The 23785-nt window shown below is 35.4% G+C and overlaps 3 protein-coding genes and 1 pseudogene across 10 annotated transcripts in view; 1 reads left to right on the top strand and 3 right to left on the bottom strand.

The window, feature by feature from the left end:
- Positions 1-813: 813 nt before the first annotated feature.
- On the bottom strand, positions 814-8626 carry LOC148957801 (uncharacterized). Of its 2 annotated transcripts, XR_016145087.1 has the most exons (3): positions 8344-8626; positions 8131-8222; positions 814-8023 (listed from the first exon to the last, which is right to left on the bottom strand). XR_016145087.1 is itself a non-coding variant. In XM_089114552.1 (2 exons), exons 1-2 carry the CDS (start codon positions 8624-8626, stop codon positions 8185-8187), a joined length of 321 nt encoding a protein of 106 aa, XP_088970678.1. In that variant the 3' UTR covers positions 814-8184. The 2 variants fall into 2 exon arrangements, 1 of the variants encoding a protein (XP_088970678.1); XM_089114552.1 differs by having other exon boundaries at positions 814-8222.
- Positions 1097-23130, top strand: LOC148957800 (uncharacterized; annotated as a pseudogene). The gene is made up of 7 exons (XR_016145049.1): positions 1097-1228; positions 1420-1603; positions 1771-2022; positions 2123-2293; positions 2469-2617; positions 2871-3071; positions 3262-23130. The product of XR_016145049.1 is annotated as an uncharacterized LOC148957800 (transcript).
- LOC135693863 (uncharacterized) overlaps positions 22556-23785 on the bottom strand; it is a 39463-nt gene continuing 38233 nt past the window's right edge. For all 6 annotated transcript variants that reach the window (XR_016145045.1, XR_016145046.1, XR_016145044.1 and 3 more), the window contains one exon: positions 22556-23785. This exon is cut by the window's right edge. The gene's annotated coding sequence lies outside the window, so the exon portion shown is untranslated.
- LOC135687135 (uncharacterized) overlaps positions 22556-23785 on the bottom strand; it is a 10248-nt gene continuing 9018 nt past the window's right edge. Inside the window, exon 2 of the mRNA XM_089114548.1 lies at positions 22556-23785. This exon is cut by the window's right edge and continues 8042 nt beyond it. The gene's annotated coding sequence lies outside the window, so the exon portion shown is untranslated.

The following is a 23785-nucleotide window of genomic DNA, read 5'->3' as shown; positions in this document are numbered from 1 at the left end:
GAATCTTTTCTGGGAAGAGCAATAAAAATATTTGCAGCAAAGACCAAGCCAAGCTAGATACCATCCAATGATTATTAAGTATTGCTTGGCACTTGCTGCCAAGTCTACATCTGCCTATAAGGAAATGAGGTTGATGAAAAACATGGAAGTGGTGTATTGATTCTTCCAAGCCTTCGTACTCTCAGAGACTATAGACATTACATTCGCCTAAAACGCGGTTTTAATGATGCTGTTGTCAGTTAGTTGGAGAAAGGAACAAGAGAATTCACAAATGTTGAAAGATACATTATACATCGCTTTGATGAAATGAAGATACAAGAAGATCTTGTATGGGACAAAAATTTAGGTGAATTGATAGGGTTTGTTGATTTGGGTGACCCGAAGTTAACTTTGAAACCCTTAAAACAGTAGATGAAGTAGCAACCCATGTTCCTAGTTTTCTTTCTGAAAAGTGTTGTAAACCCACTGTCCTATCGTTTTGCAGCATTTGCAACCACAGGTGTCACTTCCCCTCAGCTTTTCTGCTGTTTTCGCGAGCAGTTGGCATCCTTGAACCTGCATGTAATTTATATGTAATAGGAACAGTTGGAGATGGTGCATCTTCTAATCATTCATTTATTCACATGCACAAGGAAATTGAAGTTAAAGCACAGAATGGGATTGTTTACCGTGCCATGAATATTTATGCATTTTGTTTTTGTCATGGAAATTGATTTTGTTATATTTTGAACCAAAAAAACTGGTTAAGTAATAGTCTCTCTTTATTTTATGACTAAAAACTTCATCCTTGTAGAAATGTGCTACAGTATAGGGTTCATTTTTTACTTTAAGTTTCAGGCAAAATGTTAAGTGGATCACACAAAATTACAAAGAGGGCACATATGTAGACCAGAGAAGTAGAGTGGCAAACAAAACAGGCTTAAGAGTTAGAATATTTTCTTGATTATATAACAAAAGTTTCTTATGAAAGTTTCAGTACACAGAAGTTTAAATTGACAACCAATAGATAACATACAAGCTTCTTTTCCAGGAAAGATTATTTCCAGCTATATATATCCACTGGAAAGTATATCAGGCTGGTCTCCTTAGAGCACTCAAAGACGAAAGCAATCCTGCTGTTCTAGCCGGAGATGCCTGCCATGACAGCATGGGTCACAGTGCAAAATATGGCACTTATTCGGTTTATTCATACTCTCAGTCGGCTGTGATACATTTTGATCTTGTGCAGGTAACAATTTAATAAAAGACTGTTCTTCAATTTTTTTTTGCATTTATATATACAACATATGAGACAGGCGATTCAGGCATGCAATACAGGAGTATCTACTTCGAATCATCCAAAAATACCCATGATATTATACTTCCTGTGGTAATACAGAAAAGCCCATTTTAATACCTTGTACATAAATTACATTCCAGAGAAATCAAGCTGGTAGCAGCAGTGCTATGGAATTATATGGATTCAAACTCTGTCTAGAGACTTTACTGAGAGATGTCTCAATTTCCAAATTTGTCTCAGATCGCCACATAGGCATATCAAGCTTTATACAAGAGAACCATCTAGAAATAATTCATCGTTATGACATCTGGAATGTTGCAAAAAGTATGTTTAACAGCTTTCTTTGTATAATTGCCTTGCAAACGTTTTCAAAGGGTGTTTTATTTTTTGTTTATTATTATTCACAACTTCCTTCCATTATTAGCACAATTGCAAATCTTACCATTTTTAACACAATTGCAAATCTTATAATTTTTTATTTCCGACTTCAGAAAGGAATAAAATGTTAACAAAACTTGGCAAAGAAAAGGGTTGTGAAGTCATCAACGAGTGGATACGATCATGTGTTAATCATGTGTATTGGCGTGCCACAACAACGATGGATGGGAATGGTGATGTGATACTTGCCAAGTACAAAGCTTTTTTAAGCCACATACTAAATAAGCACGAGAATCTACCCGACCCATTATTCAGTAGTTGCAGTCATGGTCCAGATTTAACAAAGCGCAAATGGTTGTTCAAAGGTTAGTTATGAAAATTGCTAAATTTTTAATCATTCGAAAGTAGAAGCTCATTCAATGTACAGTACTCATGTCATGTTATCAACAAGTCATTTAACTGCAGATTCTGATGCATACGAAAAAGTCTGCAAAGCCCTGACAAAGCCAGGATTCCTAAAAGGCATAAAGAAGCTTTCAAATGATGGGCAGACTAGATGTTTGGAAGGTTTTCATTCTGTAGTCAACCAATTTGCACCAAAATGATTTGTTATTCATATGTTGGAATGTACTGCAGGTAACAAATAAATATACTAGTCAGTTTTGATAAAGATTCAGAGTCCCTGAAATCAAAAGGTTTTTTTACAAATATTTAGAGATTTGAAAAAAATTATATTAGCTTCATGAGATGTAAATAAGAACTTCAAATAACTTTGTATATACTTTAAAATATCAAAATTGGATAATTCCAGGCATGCTCTAGCTGCAATACATTTCAATTATAATGTCAACCGTGATGTAAAAAGAAAGAAGAATGGGTCTGTGCAGATTAAAGTAGCCTACCCAAAATTAAAAAATGGTACAGCAACAGTATGTGATGTTCCAGTGGCACAAAATTTTGGTAAGAATTCCTTTCTTAAATTCTCAATTAACATTAAACTTAATTTTCTGAAAGTTTTCTAATTACACATTTGCTTTTTCAGAATTTCACTTTGACTCAATAAAAAATCTAATACAGCCCTGCTGCAGTTAAGGTTATAATTTTGAATTAAATGAAAACAAATGGCAATAGACAATCAAAGGAAATTTGAGCTTCAGAATAAAGGATTCTCGCATTCTGTATTAAGGAAACTCTTACTGAATTATATCCACAGATTATGTGGAAGACATTTATCAGACCATCCTTAATGGCATCAAGTCACAAACAATGTTACAGGATGCAGTAGATGAGTTGAAGGATCAAACACCTCCACCCATGAACTCTACACTTAAGAAACAGCCACGAATTCTAGCTGTTGAAAAGCATACTGCGAGAAAATCATTAGTTGCTACTGATGTAACGCCAACAATGCCAGGTCAGCAATTGTTTTATAACCCATTGATCAAACATATCCTTGGTTAAAATCATATTATAATGATAAAAGCATCTTTCTTAATCCATGCTGTATAATCCTGATTTGCAGAGCAAAAATATGTTACAAACATACAATCAGATACATACAATGTACCTCTTAGCATTAAGAAACTTCTTCTTTTTCATGACAGTTAACCAAATTGTACAAACTGCAACAAAGCAAAGATCAAAGCCTCAATGCTCTGTTTGTAAGCATCCGATGAAAGGACACAAGAAAGTCGACTGTCCAACCAATAAATAACATTAAAATTGTATGGTTGAGAAAGCTATCAAAGTATCAGGGAGAAGAATTTACTTTTGGAAACTTAGATTTACTCTGAACTATTACTCTCAAACCCCTTTGCATTTCCTGCCAAAACTGGAAATTCTTGTCGAATTGCATTATATGCACAGGCCGGCAAGGGAATTCTTTTGTTTCCAAGACGACCGTGTATCAACCTCGTGAAGGATCTGTATGAGATACTTCATAGGAACCTGAAGAAAAAAGATAACACTGAATGGTGTTTATTTTGTGATGAAAACTCACAACACAGTGAAATATATTGAACCATATAAAAAACCATCACACATTAGATTTAATTTTAAAAAAAGGAAAAAAATCTATGGTACCCTTAACAGCTTTAGCCTTATGAAAATAGAAAATGTGTTAACTGTATATAAAACTCTGTTAACTTTGGATACGTATACTTGTGAAAGTGCAATTTGTTGTTTAAATTTGAAAAAGATGCACTTACTTATTTTCAAATCCAGTACGCTTGTATCTTGTTTTGTCTTTTTTCAAAGCTCTATGCTATCACACCTAAGGACCATTTATTGAGGCACACGTTTAAACCCAGGGTGCTCAACCACACATGTTGGAGTCTGTTCGCCAATATCTTGCCTTACTTCTACAGTTGTCAATGATGATATACAACCTTTAATTTCAGTGCAGCATTTGCATTCTCTAGCCTTGGCAAGTCTGTCTATAGCACATTTGCACCTAAAGAAAAAGGCATAATCCTTATAGATCTGAGGCAGTTATCCGTAACTATTTAACATAAACATTTATATTACTATATCTCTAGGTATTCACTTTTGGATTATGTAAATTACGTACAAAAGGGGAATATGGGTCAATCAAAGACCCACAAGTTTTAATTTTCAATGGGCCCCTTCAACCAGTTTGTTATTTGAGGTTTTAGTTTTCGATAAATACTTTGATTTTGATGTAAATTGGTTAAATTTGCACCTCATATTTCGGTATTCAAGTATTTAAGGCTTGAATGTAGAATCTATGAAAAATAAGCCCTAAGATGCCAACGACTCATATATTCAACTTAATTAGATTCCTAAATACATTAATATGAGATGGAAAACACTCATGCCCACATTCGAATATATCGTCATTACTTTGGTCTGTGCCTATCTATTCCGGTTTGTAGAAATACGGTCTCTAGGGATAGAAAGTCTTTGACTAAAAACTCACCAAGAGTCCAGTTGTTCGATGCCTTCAAAATGTCTCAATAAGATGCTTTCTTCTTCTCAACTTTCCTGAATAGCCCTTTCATAATTTCGAACAAACTCTTCGTCCGCAACGGGATCGTATTGGAGTAGGCCATTATCATCGTCCCTACTTGAATCGACTTTAGCGGCCGCGGCGGCACCTATTTCCTCGTTTCCTGCAACCTCTATAGCATAATTCTTTTCAGACTCATAATCATAACTAGCATTCGCATTAGACACATCGCTTTCGAAAGAAGACATGGTAAAATATTGGAAATATTGAACAAAGTACGCGCAGACAGGGTCTTCGTCCAGATACGATTCCAATATGGGTTCATGGTATGACGTAGCTAAGGCTCATTCCCAGTCCACCCTTAAAATGCGGTACTGCATCGCGAGGGGTGTGAAATAAAACCACTATATTTCTGAATTCCTTTGCAATTACACAACGAAAAATGGTTTTGTAACTTCCTATGTACATTGGTCTTTTGTTTTCATAAACTCCCTCCAAGGTGAAGGGGCACTTTAATATCTGGGTTATGTCTGTCTACTCTTGAGCATCAAAAGTTAGCTTCTCGATGAAATGTAAATGTGCTGACCACACAGTTGACCTTGATAAACAGCAGTTTCCCCAATTTGCACAAGGCACTGTCTATAGTACTTGTGGTTTTTTTCAAGCATATATATCTCCTTCTTGCCTTAAGTAAGACTGATGCCAAGATCCACTTGAGAAATGTATCTAATCAATGAAGGGCATTTAACTTCTAGGCTGAGCACCCTGCCACAGCTACATGAGACGATTCTTTCTGGACTACGACCAATGAATGGTATCTTTTTGCACAAAAATTAATTCATATCCTCTGGTTTGTGCATCTTTTATGATAGGTCAAATATTTGTCATACAATTGCTGAGCAGCTTCTACTTCCATGCTATCATGCTTTTTAGCAAAAATGTTTTAATGTAGCTCTGCCTTTCCAACTACATAGAGTCATGATCCCCTTATAAGTGGATTTGATTTTTTTGTATGAATTCTGACAGTGCCATTTTAAAAATTATTATGAAGGAGTTGGGGTTTGTTTATTTTCAAAGAGCACACAAAATTATTGTGCTGACAACATAACTCATACTTTTGCTTATAATCGTTAATTCATTTTATTCATAAAAGCTAGGGGAATCTTCAAGAAGTAAGTAGAATGTAAAAGAAGTGAGTAAAAAGTAGGCCTTTGACTTCTCTTGCTTCCCCCTGTTGGTTTTTTTGCCAGAACAAAACAAAATCCTACAACGTTTCTTTGTCTCTCAAAAACAAATTTTAGTTGAAACCCAAACAACAGCTCGCACAATTTCCATTCAAGCGGTTTTTTGGAAACACTTTCATTTGCCTAATGGCTTCCTTATGGAATGGTGGGCTGCCTGTTTTGTTGCTTGACAAATTTTGAGTGGCTGAACGTGTGTCACATGAAAAATTATCTTTCAAGTTTGAAAACCAAACTGGGGGTAACTTTAATTTTTCTTTACTCTGACTTTGAGAACAATTGGCTCAATGAAAGTCTCATTTGATATTGACATATGATAAAGGTAGAAAGAAAGAATGCAGATGATAATTCCGGATTTTCTCCATTGTGCACTTTTTTGCAAGACTAAATTTGAGTTGTCCTATGAGGATCGATTGGCCTAAGTTTTTCACCAAAATAAGTACCGGAAATGTACCATGGCAAATATTTGACGTGGTAATGTGAAATCTAGACTGAATCTCAATGCTTTTAAAAGTATATATAAACCGTTTTTTGCAAAATAATGATGAGTTACAGCTTTTTCACATGACAATGTGCATGGTAATAGCCATTATTGTGTACCACCATCGACTTTTTGATTATTTTATTAAAAATTCTTCGGCCCTCCTTGTGGCAAACTACAGATGATACATCCTTGTAAGACGCTTGGGATCCTTGGCATTTGGAAAACTGTTTGCTCCAACACTTCAAAATGAATTGAGATTCTGGACTGTGCCACCGTTGTGTATCATTGGATGATTCTTTTGGTGGTGTATCTGCTGAAGATGATGCTGAAGCTGCAGAGGTTGATGCTGAAGTTGATGTTGAAAATAATGCTGACGTTGATGTTGAAAATGATGAAGACGTTGATTCTGAAGAAGATTTGGAAGGTGACGTTGGAGGTGATGCCGATGTTGATACTGTGGAGGATGCTGATGCCGTCGTTCCCTGCTAAGATATGAATAGATATGAGCACTCTAATCTGTCCATTCTTCATTTGCATCTTCTGCTGTTGGCAAGCGGGCTAAGTGAAATCGTTTTTCATCTATACTCTACACCGAACCTATGATATGAGCTCACGTTTTTGCCACTAAACTACTTCTGTAGCTTAATCATTGAAGGGTAAATATGAAAATTGATATCAAACCAATTTTATGAAAGGAGTACTTCCCTAATTATAGGTGGTAGCATCTGCACCACAAATTAGGCAAATGTCACTTATTGCATCTATGACAAAAGACAGTCTAAATGTTTTAATGGAATACAAACAGAATATTATTTTGTGATGTACCAATGGGCCTTCAAATATATTGAATAGGAATGGACCTTCCATAGAAATAACGTATCGTCTACTGGAAAAATTCTCTTATACAGTATTTACATTATTGAATTATTTGCAGGCTTTTAACAGACTTGACATAAATTTGATGTAAATTTCGAAAGGCTCTTTCACTAGCGCTGGGTCTGCCAAATAGCGGTATAAAAATTGCAATTCTATCCACAAAAGACCTATCAATTTTCATTGATTGGGCAGAAAAAAATTGCTTTTACCCAATATTGATGTGGTCAACTATTCTAAGTATTCTCTAATCAGGCTTCTAATATAGATTATATTTTGATTTTTATGTTTAAATTTGATGTCAATAATACGATGGTAAATATCCATGTCTATAATACCTGGAAATGTTATGAGAGAGGTGCCAAGTAGATTTCTTTCCCTTGTCGCATCGATGCTTGTGGGAAGAGTTTCCTTCCGAGGATAACATCAGGGTACTACAAAAACGTAGAATAGTATTCTAGCTTTAAAATTGATTTGAGGAAAAACATATGCATTCAAAAGTGGTATATGTACACAAAATAGATTATGATTAACTGGTTATTTTCATTATCTTCTATTTTGCAGCATCCATTTAAAGAAACACTAAAATGTAATAAGCAATTTTCAAGAAATGAGATGCAAAAGAACGAAAATGTATTTCTCTGTGTCAGCAAAGATTATGAGGGCAGTCAGATTATAAATACATACCTTTAAGCAATCAATTGAACAAGAATATGAATCTTGCTCGGAGCGAGTATGAAGTTGGGCTTGCAAATAGCCATTGGGCACTGTGAGGATCACACCTCGCATTGATGCTTAACCTAGTGTGTGCAAAATTTCAACATTAACAGTCATATAACAACTTTGTAAATGTTTTATAATTTAGCATAAAAGTTACAATACTATGATAAAGTCGACAATAAACTACCTCCATTCAATTTTGGTCTCTTTGAGTTCTTTTCTTGTCGCTTGACGTAGTGGGTCAATGTAGGTGACTTTTCTGTTCCTCGGGTAGATCACCTTGAAAGAGCATGACTTTTAATACAAAACAGGTAAAGCTTTCTTTCCAAGACTACAGAGAATATACTGAAAGCCATTTTCATTTCTCAGTGCAATTAAGAACAAAGTTGAAACTACTCACAAGTAATACCTGGAGGTCTACCAGCTTTTCCTGGAGTTGCAACTGGGCAAACTTGTCTGTTAGAATGAATAACAGCGTCAGCTATCTTCAGGATGAGCTTCAGAAAAGATAACTGATTTCTTCTTCCAATACCCTGTTCCTTGCAATGTCTCTTGTACAGCAACCAGGCATTCACTTTTGCGATGTCAATGCAATGCCAGAAGATCTTTATGTACCATCTTCTGGTCTTGACAGTGATGCAATAAAGGCTTATCAACATGTCACAAAGATCTACACCTCCCATATCTTCATTATAAAACAAAATAAATTTTGGGCATGCAATTTATTTCCTTACTTTGTTGTAAGTGCACCATCTCTCAATGCTGGATGCAATATGAACACAGTTGTTATCTAACCATGTTGTCACAACAATCCCTGAATTCATGTCTGACTTATAGTCCATTGATCCACGACCTGCCTTTTTCATCTCTTTATTGGATTGCAATGGGCTGCCAATCTCAAAACAGTGTTTGGGCAAAAAAGCGATGATGCAAGTTAATGCAGAGCTATTTTCCATTCCAGCAAGAAGCCCTGACATGAATCCGATGGAGAATGTATTCTCAATCGCAAAGATAATTTTGAATGATGAGGCCATAGAGAAACAAATTTGCTGTGAAACAATAGAGGAGTATCATGAGAGAATACTAAATGTATTACAAGGAATTCCAGTTGATAAAATTGACAAAATTGATTATTCGATGAATCACAGAATGCAGATGATTGTCAAATCTAAAGGTGAACAAAAAGTATTGACTCATCATAGGTAGTAAAAAGGGAACAAATCTTTTTTGTAATGTTATGATAACATAAGTAAAATTTAACAAAATATTGTAGAATCAAGACTTATTTTGTTTGAGTGTGCTATTCTCATGAAGGTTCATACAATAGAAACAATGTCTCTCAATCATTCAAAATCTTTACAGAGTTACAATGTGAAAGTTTTAAAGAAAATTCAAGTTCTGATAAGGGTTTATTTTCATATGCATAAAAAATGACGGATCCCACCCGAGTTCCACACGGGTCCCACTACAACTGCATATGACCAAGTATGGATATGCACGAGTTCCAACGGGTCTCACTGATAAATTAAAAATATATAGTATAATTTCTATTTTATAAGTTGGGACCTGTTGAAACCCGTTGGAACTCGTGTATCTCAATACTTGGCCATATCCAACTATAATGGGACCTGTGTGGAACCCATTGGAATAAACATAACAGCATAGAGCAATCAATATGCGATTGTAAATTAATTAGTATTAATTAAAGTAACAATCATAATGATAATTATATTGATAATTAAAATAATAATTACAGTTATAATAATAATTATCATTACTTTCATTATTATTATCACAATTATGATAATAATGATTATTACTATAATTATCAGCATCATTGAAGTTATCATTATTACTCATTTTTAATTGATATTATTGTTTTATATAAGCTACTAAAGTAGGAAAAAGTTCACATCCATTGATTGGATTCTATTTAAAATTGTCTTTTTTCAGTCACTTCCAAGTATAACCAGACGAGCAAAACAAACTGAGCAGTTTGCCAAATCTTTTTGTTGTTGCTCAGGCATCTGGTGGGAAAATTGAAATACCTTCCATCTGGCAGCCATTATCTCGTTCTCTCATTCTTTTGTCGCATTGTATCTCCCCAAGAATTTTATTTGCTCCTTGCCAGTAGCCAAAATCAGAGTATCCTTGTCGAAAAGGATGTATTGGGCATATGTAGACTTTGGAGCAGCCAAGTGCACAGTTTGTCCCTTCAAAAAACATAGAAATTCATTCCAGGCCATTATTTCGGTGCTATACCGAAAGTCATTGAGCAATATAACTTGGGCTTTCTCAGCTCCCAACCAAGCAAAGATAGTGTTAGCAGGGTTTGTGAACGTTTCGAAGAGGTCATTCAGAGGATTCAATAAAAATGTTTTCCCGCAGTTTGCAGGGCCAGTGATCATTATGTTTCTAAACTTTCCTCTCCCCTCCTCCAAAAGATTACACATTGCATCGGGAAAAACATATTTGTTTACTTTATTGTTGTGCAACACTTCCACAGCACATTCAAACCAGAGCCCATTACAGCTGCTCTTGCATTCTTTTGCCACCTCTTCTTTAACCATTTCCATTCACGACATTTTGGCCTTTGCTATAGATGCTGATGCACCATGCATTTTCCAAGTTGTAGCTATGAGCTTTTTCAAGGCTTTAGCAGATCTACCCAGTACATAATTGGCAAGTTCAAGCCTGCCCTCTTCTCTCTGGGTGCTTGCAAGAGCTAATAGTTCTTGGCCTTTTCAAGCAAAACCTCTGCCAATTCTAAATTGGACTGTCTCCGACGCTTGGCCCCTTGAGATGTTCCTGGCTGTGCATCACTGTTGCATTGTTGCTGCGACCCCCTTTGCTTCATCAGTGCTTTTGTGGGTTTCAAAGTTTTTGGTGAAGCCCCCAGCGACAAGTCTGGATATCCTTTACTAAGAAAAGCGGCCTGTCTTCCTTGACTATGAATCGGTAGGCATTGTAATAATTGTAGTGTTTTTGTTCTGAGAAATGAACAGATATTCCATACCTCTCCAGCAAAAACCATTTAGCTGACAGCCAACGGCAATTGCCAGAAAATTTGATAGCCATATGCTAGTGAACACCGCTATCTTTGAGGGCTTTTCACTGCGTACCCAATGCACAGCAATTTATTCAACTTCGTCATAGAAAAGGCTTCCAATGTTGCATCAGCAAATGATTGGCGAATTGGAAATATTTTTGTCTGCTTTGCTTTATGTTATAAGGTAACAATTTCGATTAGCCTTGTCATCCAACTAAACAAAACCATCATCACTGTCCGTCTCTGTGACTGTTTCTTCTGCTTTTTCATTCATATTCAGGCAATTGAAGCTCTCTATAGTTATAATATTATAATTTGAAAGACGGAAACCGATGGTGCTCTTCTATGTGAAAAGAAAATTTGTTTTTCTTCTAATATTTAGGCCATTATATACATATCTAGTGAATAGCTAGTTAAAAATAGCACCTCAATCACATACAGTCACACACTCTGAGTGCAGGGAATCAATTTTCACAAGTGATTATCTGGGTGAACAAGTGTTCAGAATTAGCTCAAAATATTCATAACAGGAAATAGACATATTTATGATCATAGAAAGTGAATTTTATTTTCAATCCCGTTCGTTTTGGCACAAATATCATTTTTACATTGGTTCTCAGTGCAATACCCTTAAACAGACAATCCTGGACAAAAGGTTATGAGACAATTACTTTGTAAGTGATCTTCTGCGTAATTGCCTTCAAAAAAGTGGTATGCCCCTCCCCCCAATGTCAATGTTGGTGGTGGGTAATGGCAGTTGATTGTGGATGCCAGAAAACCTAAAAAATCAACATCAACATTGATATTGGGGGTTAGGTGATTTTGCAATAAATGATTATAACAGAAAATGTCTCCTAACTTTTGTCCAGGAATGTGGCTTGACTTCATGCCTTGTTCGACTTTCCAGGTCGATACCATATGCCCCTCTTTTGTTAGTTGTTAATAACTTGATAGCGAAAAGGTTAGAACTTGCACCATCACATACAATCACACGAGTCTCAAACCCAAAGTTATGGAAGACTCTCATTGTCTCAAACAATGTCTCAATCACAGTGTTGTGGTCAATGGTGGTTTTGAGGCTAAAGTAGGGACCAATTATGTCATATGAGGATGTCAAGTCCCTCCAAAGATACTGCAATATATATTCAGCTGGAACTGCACTATCAGATATCAATACTTTGTAAATATCATGAAGATCTGTCCTCTCTTCCTCTGTCATATCAAACCCCAAGAATTGTTCACTTTTCATGTTCATTGCAATTTTGGCTATGACTTTAACCTCATCCAAGATCAAGACTCCAAGGCTTAATGGTTTTTCTAGACCTTTCCTCGTTGTTTCCTTGCAAAACAATTGGTATTCTTCCTGCTTTTCTTGCAAGTATCAATTATTGCAAGTATCAAATTCCAACTGCCCTTTTGGGGTTCAGGCCCTTAAGAGTTTTTACCCCAGTTAAATGGCTGATATGATTTCAGTAGCGAATCTAGCATTAAAAATCTTGGGGTGGGGCAGGCCAGAAGCCAAACTTTCAGTTATAGGAGCCAATGCTAGCCATGACTTTGCCAACTGGTAGGATGTAAAGCAGTGGCGTCGTCGCTCAAAATTAGCTAAAGGCACCGAATTTTAGCACCCCCTAGATAAATATGTCTTTGGTACACCACTTATGTTAGTAATGGTGATTCTTCTGCTTATGCTGAAGTTGCTGATACAGTCTTTCAAAAATATGGAGAGCAATACCTTGTGCTGAAAGAGGACTGCATTGGTCATATCCAGAAAAGGATGGGGGCTGCTCTACGCAATTCAAAAACAAAAATAAAGTGAGAAAATTATCAGATTGTGGAGTCTTGGTGGCCGTGGGAGACTAACTGATGCTGTTATTGACTCTTTCCAGAACTACTATGGTTATGTTATAAGAAGTAATAGCAATGGCATTATGGTAATAAGTAGATAAGGGCAGTGTGGACCATATATTATCACTGTATAAAAAATGATGGAGAGTCTCTTGAAGTTCAGCATCGTTTATGCCCAAGAAGAGTATCTTCATGGTGCAAATATAAGAAAGACCTAATGAAGAAAACAAACACATGATCAATCAAAATGTCTTCCTTCTGTTTTTATAAATGAGTCGAGATCAATATTTGAGAGACTTTCTGATCATAATATTTTGCAACGTTGCTTGAAAGAACTGACGCAAAACCAGAACAAATCATTGAACAAAGTTCTTTGGTCAAAATGCCCAAAGCGAGTTTTTGTGGTAGGAGGTAATTAGAAACAGCAGTTTGTGCCTTAAATTTACAGTGGAATGTAGGTGCAGCTAGTGCAGGGAATGTGCTCTCAAGGAGGGGTGTCCAAAACATTGGAATAAATACCTTTATTCCAATGTTTCTGTAAGCAAATGACAGAAGAATAGAGAAAGTGGCAGACAAATGTAAAGAGAAATACAGAAAAAGAGGGCAGAAGCTCAGACAGTCCAGAAAGCAGAGCATAAAATCTGGGAAATCCTATTTATTTGGATCATTCAGTTTACACATTTCAGATTTTACTGAAATAGAACAATTTGAACTCGACGATATGCATTTTCGTGTAAAGTGGATAAGACCACCTTAAAGCTGTCTGTTGTGGAGTTCATGGTCATACATTTTGATTTGAGTGTATGATCGATTATATTCTGATACGTGACTGCACTGTACCACAGCAGTGGAATCTATTATTGAACACTACAATATATGTGGTAGCGTACATTTCCTTAAAGGTTGTACACTCACTATTACAAAAGATATTATTGAAATTGACAATTTTTAGATGCGTACAATGGATTTTGCCCTATAAGGTTTCAAGCAGATCTTCAAAGGAACAGTAAGTGTACGCTAGTTTTATTTTCTTTTCAAAAAAGGTATACAATGGATTATCCTGTACAAGGTCCACCCTGATGTTTTAAAAAGTACCCCAAACCATATATGATTATTTAATTGTTTTCTTATTTTAATAGATATAAATTTCGCTTAATTGTCAAGGCTTTGGCCTTTTAAATTTTCTTGTTTTAGCTAGTGCAGGCTGCAAGTTAGTATGCTGTTCAGAAGATTGGTGTTACGCTATGATGAAGTCCGCATATAAAGATTCAAATGAAGTTAAGGAGGGCATTATTGGAGTCTATTTGACTTGTATGTGTAATAGGAGGGGGAAATAAGGTTTTGAATTTTCCTGAGAGCGTCATTGACGACATTGACAATCTTGCTTGGTTGCTTGCTGGCTTCCTTGCTTGTTTGCGTTTGTATAAAATATTTTGTATTTTACTTTTAAAATTCTGTTACCTATAATCGATGATAGAAAGTACAAAGTTTGATTGAATTATTTAAAATAAATTGAAAATTTGGAAAAAAAAATATAAAATGTATGAGAGAGATAGAGTGTATGTACTAAAGAGTAGGATTAGGAGTAGAAGATTAATAGATTGTTCTTTTTATCAAAAGAAAACACAGAAAAGCCATTTTTAACATTTGTCAAAGAAAGACAAATGAGGATGGGAAAGAAAGCCGGCTTGGTTCCACTGGGAAAAACATAGAGGAGCCATTTGAAACGACACCACAGGATTATACAAGTGGGAAGATACAAGTAGGAAGATGCATGGAAATGAGAAATGTAAGTTGTAAATAGTTAAATATATTCAAGTTTTTTTCTTTTCTTCATTTTTCTTTTCTCGCAATATCATGAAGTACATCAAAAGTACAGTATCCTTTGTTACAGTATTTCTTTGAAATATGTTCCTTTGAAAATTGGGGAACTACAAGGAGAGGGCTGGAAAAGAAATATGAAGAGATCGTATTAATTGTTCCAATTTTTGAAAAATCTTCCTAGGTTGCCTACCATAACAATTAAGGAAATAAGACGTGAAGAGAATCAATAGTTGTGAAAAGAAATAGAGAATTAATAGTTGTGAAACTTGAAATATAAATCGACAATGGTCTTCTGCTAAACAATCCCCATATATACTTAATAATGTTTTGTTTTTCATAATACATGCTTCTATTACTGAGTTATCCATGATATTTTTTAAATAATGCATCATTAAAAAAATAACGAGCAATTTAAAATATATTCAAAAATTTAAAACTATTTGTATTTTTTCGTTAAAAGTTTATCATGACCAGAAATTATGTGATGTTTAATTTGTTTTTTTCCAATTTTGGATGCCTTCCTCACAGCCTCTTTTTCAAGATTAGTAATTATTTGTTTTGTTTTCAGTATTGCAGCTCTCTTACCATGCTGTTTTAAACTGCGTTCTCTCCTATTTGTTTTTCAGACAAAATTTTTCCAGCTACAAATCAATGTCTTTTGGCAGCACACATTAGGCACACACTAGGTGCAAGAAGTATTGCGCAAACCTTTGAGAAAATAATGTTGCAATCCTCTTCAAAAAGACTGGAACTGTTTATGCAACGAGACAAATGACCTAGCAAAAATTAGTGGTTTTCAAGCGTGTTTAGCTGCCTTTGCACAAATTTCGGAAAATTTTAACATAAGGCTGGTTCAGTGTTTTGTTTAGACTGTTTTTTAAATGCTGGTCAAAAAAAAGTTTCACTGAACATTTACTACCAGAAGCCAACTTGACTAAGGTAAATGATAATTTTGCAGGAAAATTATATTTATACTGTTATTAATATTTTTATAATTTGCTTAGCATCCATCCATTGATCTTTATATTGCAAAAATCTTGTTATCTGATTTAAAAGCTACCTATTCACAGTAATAAATATCACTGATACCTCTCCCTACCTCCACTACCAACCCCCCAAAAAAATTTCAACATTTTTAATCCCTTTGTCTTTCATTAAGAATTGCCAACAACTATGAACAACTCCTAAATATCCCAAACAGGAACCTCATGTATCCTTAAATTATCTATATACACACAGAATAATTTTGTATTAACGCAAAAATTTGTTAAAAGCAATGTTGTTGAGCAAGTGTATAAAGCTGTCTCTTTCTTGTTGAAACTGTCCTAACAGCTTGACAAAATACTTAAACATCAAATAGACATTGTCAGCAATGAAGCACTAGAAGAATTCCATTACCAAAATGAGGTTTTTTAAAAATGGTTTCACTGCATACAATGATACTAATATAAATAGTTAATTACATAATAAGTATATAAATCAGATTGAAAGAGCAGTGCAGGTGAATACACATCAACTGTAAAGTAATAAATATCAAAACTTTAACTGACAGGCAGGCATATAGAGGGAAAATGACAAATGAATGCACTGTTGCTTAGTACTCGGCCTAGTCCAAAAATGGGAACATCCTGTTGCTACACTAATAGAAAGATTTACTAATGTGCAGCCCTCTTTGTCATATATCTACCTGATGTTTCCTGGTTTAAATATATCTAGTAGTCTCTATTTGTAAACCTGAGATGCTTCTGTAAATTTGAGGTTCCCTTTGTACTTAATTACTTTCTTCAAGTTATTAAAAACAAAGAGCCTGTGAAAAAGCGTCCACGTCACGATAGAATATTCAAAGACTTGGCTCAAGTCAGCAGTGATGTTGGCTTTGTATGGTATAGTGCTGAAAACAGTTAGTATATCGTTCCAGCAATTATTTTGGGGCAGCTGCAACTAAAACATGCACCTCAAGAAAAAGAAAATAAGCTTGATATTATAGCCAACACCAAATTATCTAGCATTAGAGGTGGAGTAAAGAAGGTAAGACAACATCTCTGGGAGAATTTAGGTTGTCCAATACTGCTTGCAAATCCATCAGTCTTTACACCAGCTGATATGCAAAGCATTTGCAGAAAAGCGGAGGTGCCTAACCTACTGAACACCATAAACTATCTTTTGTCAGCCACAGAACAAAGCAAACATGTAGTTGAAAAAAATTAATCAAGAGCTGCTAATATCCTCCACATGTTAATGTTTGCCCAGTCTCAGAAGTGCAGCTGGTTTCAACATATAAAAGGAATTGTTTCTCAGAAGACATGGCCTGAGTGAAAGTGGGCTTACAGCTTTATGGCAAGAGGGTCTTACAGTTCATCCAAGAACAGCACCTGTCATAGCAAAAGATGTCAGCTTCCGCTATGAGTCGCTAATATAAGTTTGGATAGAGCAGGGTTGTCCAACACTTGGCCCGCGGGCCACATCTTGGCCCGCCATGTTGTCTGTTGTGGTCAAAGTTGTTAAAAGTAACATAGTAGTTATTTTTGTTGCAAGCAGGGGGAGAAGTTTACATTATTCATGGGAGCATTCACGTACACGGCCTAGCCTTAGATGAATCCACTGATAATAGTGACAATGCTCAGCTGGCGATTTTAGTTAGAGGTAAATGAAGTTATTTCTACAAGATTTTATGAAATATGAGTATATGGCTTTTTCTGATACAAATTTTTTGCAATTTTTCAAGTCCCTATCTGTTATCATAGATTTCATCAGTGATTTGATCAATTTATTAAAAATTTTGCTTGTTTTCTTAAGGTACAAACAAGAAGTTTGAATTGTTTGAAGAACTTTTGGATTTGCGTCACATGAAGGGTACTGTGAAAGTAGAGGACATATTGAGGGAGGTAAAAGAGACTTAAATCAAATTTGATCTCTCAGAAGACAAAATCTGTGACATCACAACTGATGGAGCTGCTGCTCTTACTGGCAGAAATAAAGGGTTTGTGTCTTTGCTCAAAAACTCTATTGGTCATGATATAATTTCATATCATTGTATAGTTCACCAGCAACAACTCTGTGCAAAAGTGCTTGACATGAAAGAAGTACTTACTTTTGTTGTTGAAATTGTCAATTTCATATGTGCACGAGGCCTTAAACACAGACAGTTCAAGAACCTGCTGAAAGAATGTGATGCTGACTATGAGAATGTTGTCTATTTCTCTCATTTTATGTGGCTCAGTAGAGCAGCCACATTTAAGAGATTCAGGAATTTGCTACCCGGAATATAGCAGTTTTTGGTCATGAAGCATAGGGACATTACACTGCTTGAAAATTGTGAGTGGCTCAATGACCTGGCATTTTTGATTGATATAACTCAGATGCTCTCTGACCTTAACATCAAGCTTCAAAGTAAAGACCAACTTGTCCACAAAATGTTTGAGCATGTGGAGCCCTTCTTGGCCAAACTAATGCTGATTAAAAACCAGCTGCTGTCAAAGAAGACCACACATCTCTCAATTTTATCTGAAAGGTTTCTGGAAGTATTGATCATGCCAAATACTGTGTTTACTTGAGAAGTTGAAAGATGAGTTTGAAAATAGGTTTCAAGACTTCAAAACAGCAGAGAGCTGCTAGTTGGGAATTTAATTAGATGTCTAATCAAGCATTATTGTAACAAACATAGCGGTATCAATCTGAGGTTTCTATTAATCAGCTACAGTTCTAAATATAAGGGCATGAACCTTTGGGAACAGCTGCTGTTGTGAGATAGCTATTTTAGTGTGAACTTTTTGTCATATTTGCTAAATAGTTCTAAAGTAGTCGAAAATTTACTTAACAGCCAACAAATAAATTTATTTAAACTAACACAGTCTGTCAGCATTCAATAATTTCATAAGGTGTAACACTGAAACGTCTAACAAAACCACTGGTCTCCTCTTTCAAGCAAAGCTAAGGTTGTCTTGGTTTTTGCTTTCCTTCAGCAATTATGCTCTCCTTTTTTACAAGTTATGACATAAATCTGCAGATAGGGTTTGCAAGTTCAAATTTGGCTGTATATATTATCTCTGACATAACATGCTACAATCTCTTTGCCAAAGTCAAATCCAAATTCAATTCCTTGTCTTATCAACATTGCCATGTTCCTCAGGACCTGTTGCCTTATTTTTTCTATCTAGAATTTTAATCAGTTAATGTCTAATGGCATTGTTTGGCCAAATTTTCCCCTACGATTTCTCTATGCCATCAAAGTTCACTTTCAACTCCCTTGCAGTTTTCTCCTGCTCTTTCCCTGCAAAGTTTGTTGTGAATATAATTTTTTTCCATGTTGTATCCTATATAAACCAGCAAGAATTATTTCTTCCAATCCTTAAGCTTTACACATTCTCTTGAGTGCCTTCTCCTTTCTATTTGTGTTTGACTAATGGAGTCTATCAAATAGAGCTAGCTCGCAAAAATTAAAGATACAAAATTGAATAGAGCTGATAGGGCAGGTCTAATGTCACAAGCATTATTATTATTATCAAACAAAGAAATTATTAAATGTCCTTACTCTAGTATATTCAATATTATCTGTTGTGCTTTTAGCTGTTGTGCTGTTGTGCACTCAGAACACAATCATTGTTAACTTCCCCTACTGTATTGGATGCTACACTGGTGAACATACTGCTGATGATTTTTCCTCCTTTCACCTAAAGAGTTCTAAGCTAATTCTTTCTAGAATTTGGTTTATTGATGCGTCCTTAAACTTTTCTAGGGAGTTAGGAATTGAGACACTGACCTTGCCTTTTTCTCCAAAAGCTCTTGTGTCTAGTCTCAAATTATAGAGCAGGCATTGTCAACTGTAGATTCGTCAGTCACAGGCTATTAATATGTAGTTGTTTGATATCCAGATAGATACAAGATGTTTGATATCCAGGTAGAGGGAACCATTTTTTGTAATTCATTTGTCCCATGTCCCAATCGAAAGGTAATTACCTGCGAAGTTCTGCATAGCTGAAATGTTTTTTGAATTTTTTGAGATATGAGTCTAGGAGCTATGAATAAGTGTTCTATAAAAACAGGTAATGTGTGTGTTAGGCTTACCAGCAGGTTTATTGGAAAACTACTTGCAAGCCTTTTTGTAAAACTAGTTGCAAGAAAAGAGCTTTCCAGAAATGAAAAGGGGTGTTCAAAGTTTTCCTTACTTCTATAATGCTTTCAACAAAACTCCATCAAATGTAGATTTTAAAAGCATCTTGATTTCCAGACCATTAAGAATGCCTTTCTATGGCAGAACCTTTATAGAAGCAATGCAGATGCATTGAAAGTGGTTAGTTGTTGCTTCTGAAATATAATTAGGACTAATCTTACCTGGATTATTTATTCTACCCTTATCAAAAATGGGCATAGAAGGAATACCATTGAACATTCTACTGTAAGATCTTTAGAGCCAGTCGCCGTGTACCAAAGCCCTGCATTTAGTTTTTGCCACACACATCCTCTTAGCTTTGATGCTGCTGTTAAGGGATCAAATTTGTGTACAAATATGATCCCATCCAAATAAAAAGCCACATCATTCAACTAGAACTGATTGTCATACATCTTAAGACCTTCTTTTGCAAATTTCTTCTGGATGCACCTGTCTTTATCTGATAGCAGGACCTTTTCTTTTGGAGCCAGTTTCTTGTACCCAGCCATAATTTTTTGATATTTTTATACCAAAAACATGAAAGTATAAACTATCAAGGAGATTTATTTTTTTTGCGAAAAATAAAAATTGTGACTTACAAAAGTAGATATGAATCCAGAAGATCCGTTTGAACTTAAAACAATTGATTTGAACTGTCTAAATTGGATCCTTCCACATTTTATCTCATAAAATTTCCTTATGCTGTAGAACCTTTTTCTCGTACATGATTATTTGTAAAAAGAAGTATATCAATGGTGTATTGAGAGGTTATTAAAGAAAAAACCTTATTCAAATTATTATAAGTGAGTTTTTCTGATTCTTCACTTGGTGACTTCAACATAAAAGGGATAATAGATACATCTTGTGGGAAATATCCTGATGTATCACACGGTCATGCTTATCCTTTTACATTCATTTTGACAAAAAGCTACATTTTATTCCACAGAAAAATGTTTTGTGATCCCTGCAGTAGAGACATGAAAATCAAATTACAATCCTTCGTATGAATTTTAGGAAAGAGAAGTATTGATTGGATATTTTATCTAGTAATGAATATCCCTAAATAAGGATCCACTGATTCTCCCCCACCGTTCTCTCAGTTGTCCTTGGTTACTTATATAGAATCGTTATATGAAGACTCTTGTTATAAAAAACAATGTGCTCAAATTGTACACCTTTGAAGTGGCAAACATGGAAAATTTTGCCTGAGAAGTGTTGAAGATGACTTGCCAATTTTCAATATTACAGCTTCACATTTTCAGAACGGGGAGATTTGACTTGAATTTGACAATGAAATGTCCTCTTTCTTTATGGTTTGGTACCATTTAAAAATATATGTGGTTTGGAGAAAAAAACTTGACTCCTAATAGAATAAGACCTGGATTTGAGCGAGGTCCATTATCAATAGTATATGATTCACTTTTGCAAGAAGGGAACAATTGCCGAGGAAAAAGGAAGGTTGTAACAATAAAAGATCCTGTAGCTAAAACTACTGATTTAAACTAGTGGTGCCTGAACAACATTTTGCTGAACTTCAACCAAATCCACGACCTCCTGGTACCAATTAAACTTGAATGATTATTATTAATGGTAATTTCCTAGAATTGAAAAAATAAACAGGAAGTGATTTTGATTATTTAAGTTTATTGACAACAGAATTCAGAATCCAGTGAATTTTTTTAATGCTGGAATATCAATCTGTACGCAGATAATATTGTGAAAGGTGGGAATCATGTTCTTCATTCATTTGCTCTGGTACTAGTGAGAAGCGAGGATTTCTGTTTGCAGACCTGAACGGAATACTGCCAGGTCACTTAACAGGTCTGGCCACATTCTTCCATTTCTTGCGAGGAACTTGATCTCAAGAGAGAGCTTAACAAAAATAACAAATCAGTGTCAAATTTGGAATGGTAACATTATAATAGTAGCATATCAAAAAAAATTGGAAGTAATGGAATAATTTAGCTTGAAAAATTGATGACTGTTAGTTTGTTTTTACAGAAAAGGAAAAGGTTGCTTGCGGTTGTCTGTCTCGTTAGGAAGGATCTGGTAAGAACTTGCCTTTATAGTTAGAGTTAGGGAGTGTGTTAAAGGCAAATTCCATTACAATAGTGGCACCAACACTGGGCAGATGATTTATATTCATAGAGCGAAAACCTAGATTTGTATCAAGCAAATCCAATGACCAAAGAATGCTTGCTTGTGTTGATTTTACAAAATGTTGAGCAAGTATGGATTACATCAAGGATATAGTATTGCACAGTCTTGTTTGTTTTTTCACAAACCAAATGTTGCTGCTCTTTTTAAAGATATTTTTGAATTTAATTTTGTTCTTGTAATGTGGCTTTTTCAAAGAAACTTGAACTTTTGAACGATGCATGCATAAAACGCTTGCCTTGCCTTGCTGTTTTAAAGATAAACAATAACATCCTCTTTGATCAGGCTGTGCAGGTTGATTGAAGCTTTGTGAACTCACTATGTTCTGTGCGACCTTTTTAAATTCTTCCCTGATGCACCATTTTCTGCAATTTCATAGAATCCAGGGTGACGTTGAAAAATTTTAAGGAAAAACAATAGATATGGAGTCACATGCAATTAATTGAAATTTCGAGTAAAATAAGCTTTAAGAAACTCGCTTTAATCATAAATTTTATCTTAACCCTTTCAAGGCTGAATATAGGTTCATTTGAAATAAAAAATAAATAAGCATGTTTTTTAGGCAAACAGACCAGGAGAAGTTGAATTTCAGAATAATTTTCTGGAAAAAACTAATTTGGGGGCAAATCTTGGGGCTGGCCCTCCCAGCTATTCAAGGATCAAGGATAAAATTATATCTTAACCCTTTCAAGGCTGAATAGTTTGAACGATAGTTTTTCGAATGAAAGAAATAACTCATGTAAAACTGCATATAACTAGCATAAACAGAGTACAAAATCATTCCAAATATTTCATTCTTAATCTATTTTTGGTAGTCTTTGAAGCAGTTTCTCTTCTCTGTCAAACACAAGCCTTTTTTGCACTTATCACATCCCATTCTGGTTTTTCCCCACAGTGAAAGCAGCGAGAAGGATCTGGCCTATGAACAGGACAATGATTGACAGAATCAGTACCAACATCTGTCTGTGGTGCCATTTCAGGTGGTGCCTCAATGCTTGGCTTCTCTCTCCCATTTCTTTGAATTGTAGCCTCTGCAAGTGAGTGTGACACTGAGCATGTGAATTGAAAAAGGTCAAGCTGCTTGGCAATGGGCACACCTGGTTGCTTCATCATTCTGCGGTATAAACACCATGCATTTATGACAGCGCTGCCCAGAATCCGCATGTATCCTTTCTGACATTTGTGATGGAGACGGTAAAGAGATTGAAACATTTCAAACAGGTTTAAATCTCTCATTGCTGCATTGTATGTCATGACAATTTGAGATCTTGGTACCTCAACATATTTGTTATCTATCTTAGACCACCTCTGAACCACAACAGTTGGCTGGATGTAAACATAATTTGATGCTAGCTGAATCAGCTTTTTATTCTGTTTTCTTTTGGGTCTGGGGCACCTTCCATCTGAAAATCGTAGCAGAACCCACTTGGACCATTTCTGGAAAAAAGTTTGAAGCCCCATTTATTTGGCTTCTTTGGGAGATACCTTCGTAGGCTGCTTTTCCCTTTGAAAGGAATCATCTGCTTATCAATAGAATTGATCTCTTAAGGTGACACAGCCAAGCAATTTTTTCTCATCATTTGCAGCCGTGGTCTTATCTTGTACAGCTTATCATAAGTATCGTCAGTTTTGCTTTTGAGTTGTCGTTGAAGTGCAGGAAGCCCTTCAATTTCTTAAAGCTGTCCTTGCTCATTAAGCTAGCAATTGGGGTGTTCCTGGTTTCAGCTTCCCAATACTTTGAATATCTAGGCATTTGGACAATACACATCTCGAGAAAGACTGAGAAGAGCCGTTCTATCTCTGTTTTTTGAAGTT

Source organism: Rhopilema esculentum, chromosome 20 (assembly GCF_057945365.1).
Source record: "Rhopilema esculentum isolate cy_ngs chromosome 20, ASM5794536v1, whole genome shotgun sequence".
Lineage (NCBI taxonomy): Eukaryota > Metazoa > Cnidaria > Scyphozoa > Rhizostomeae > Rhizostomatidae > Rhopilema > Rhopilema esculentum.
Note: the sequence above shows the minus strand (reverse complement) of the source record. Positions and strands in the feature narration are given on the sequence as shown.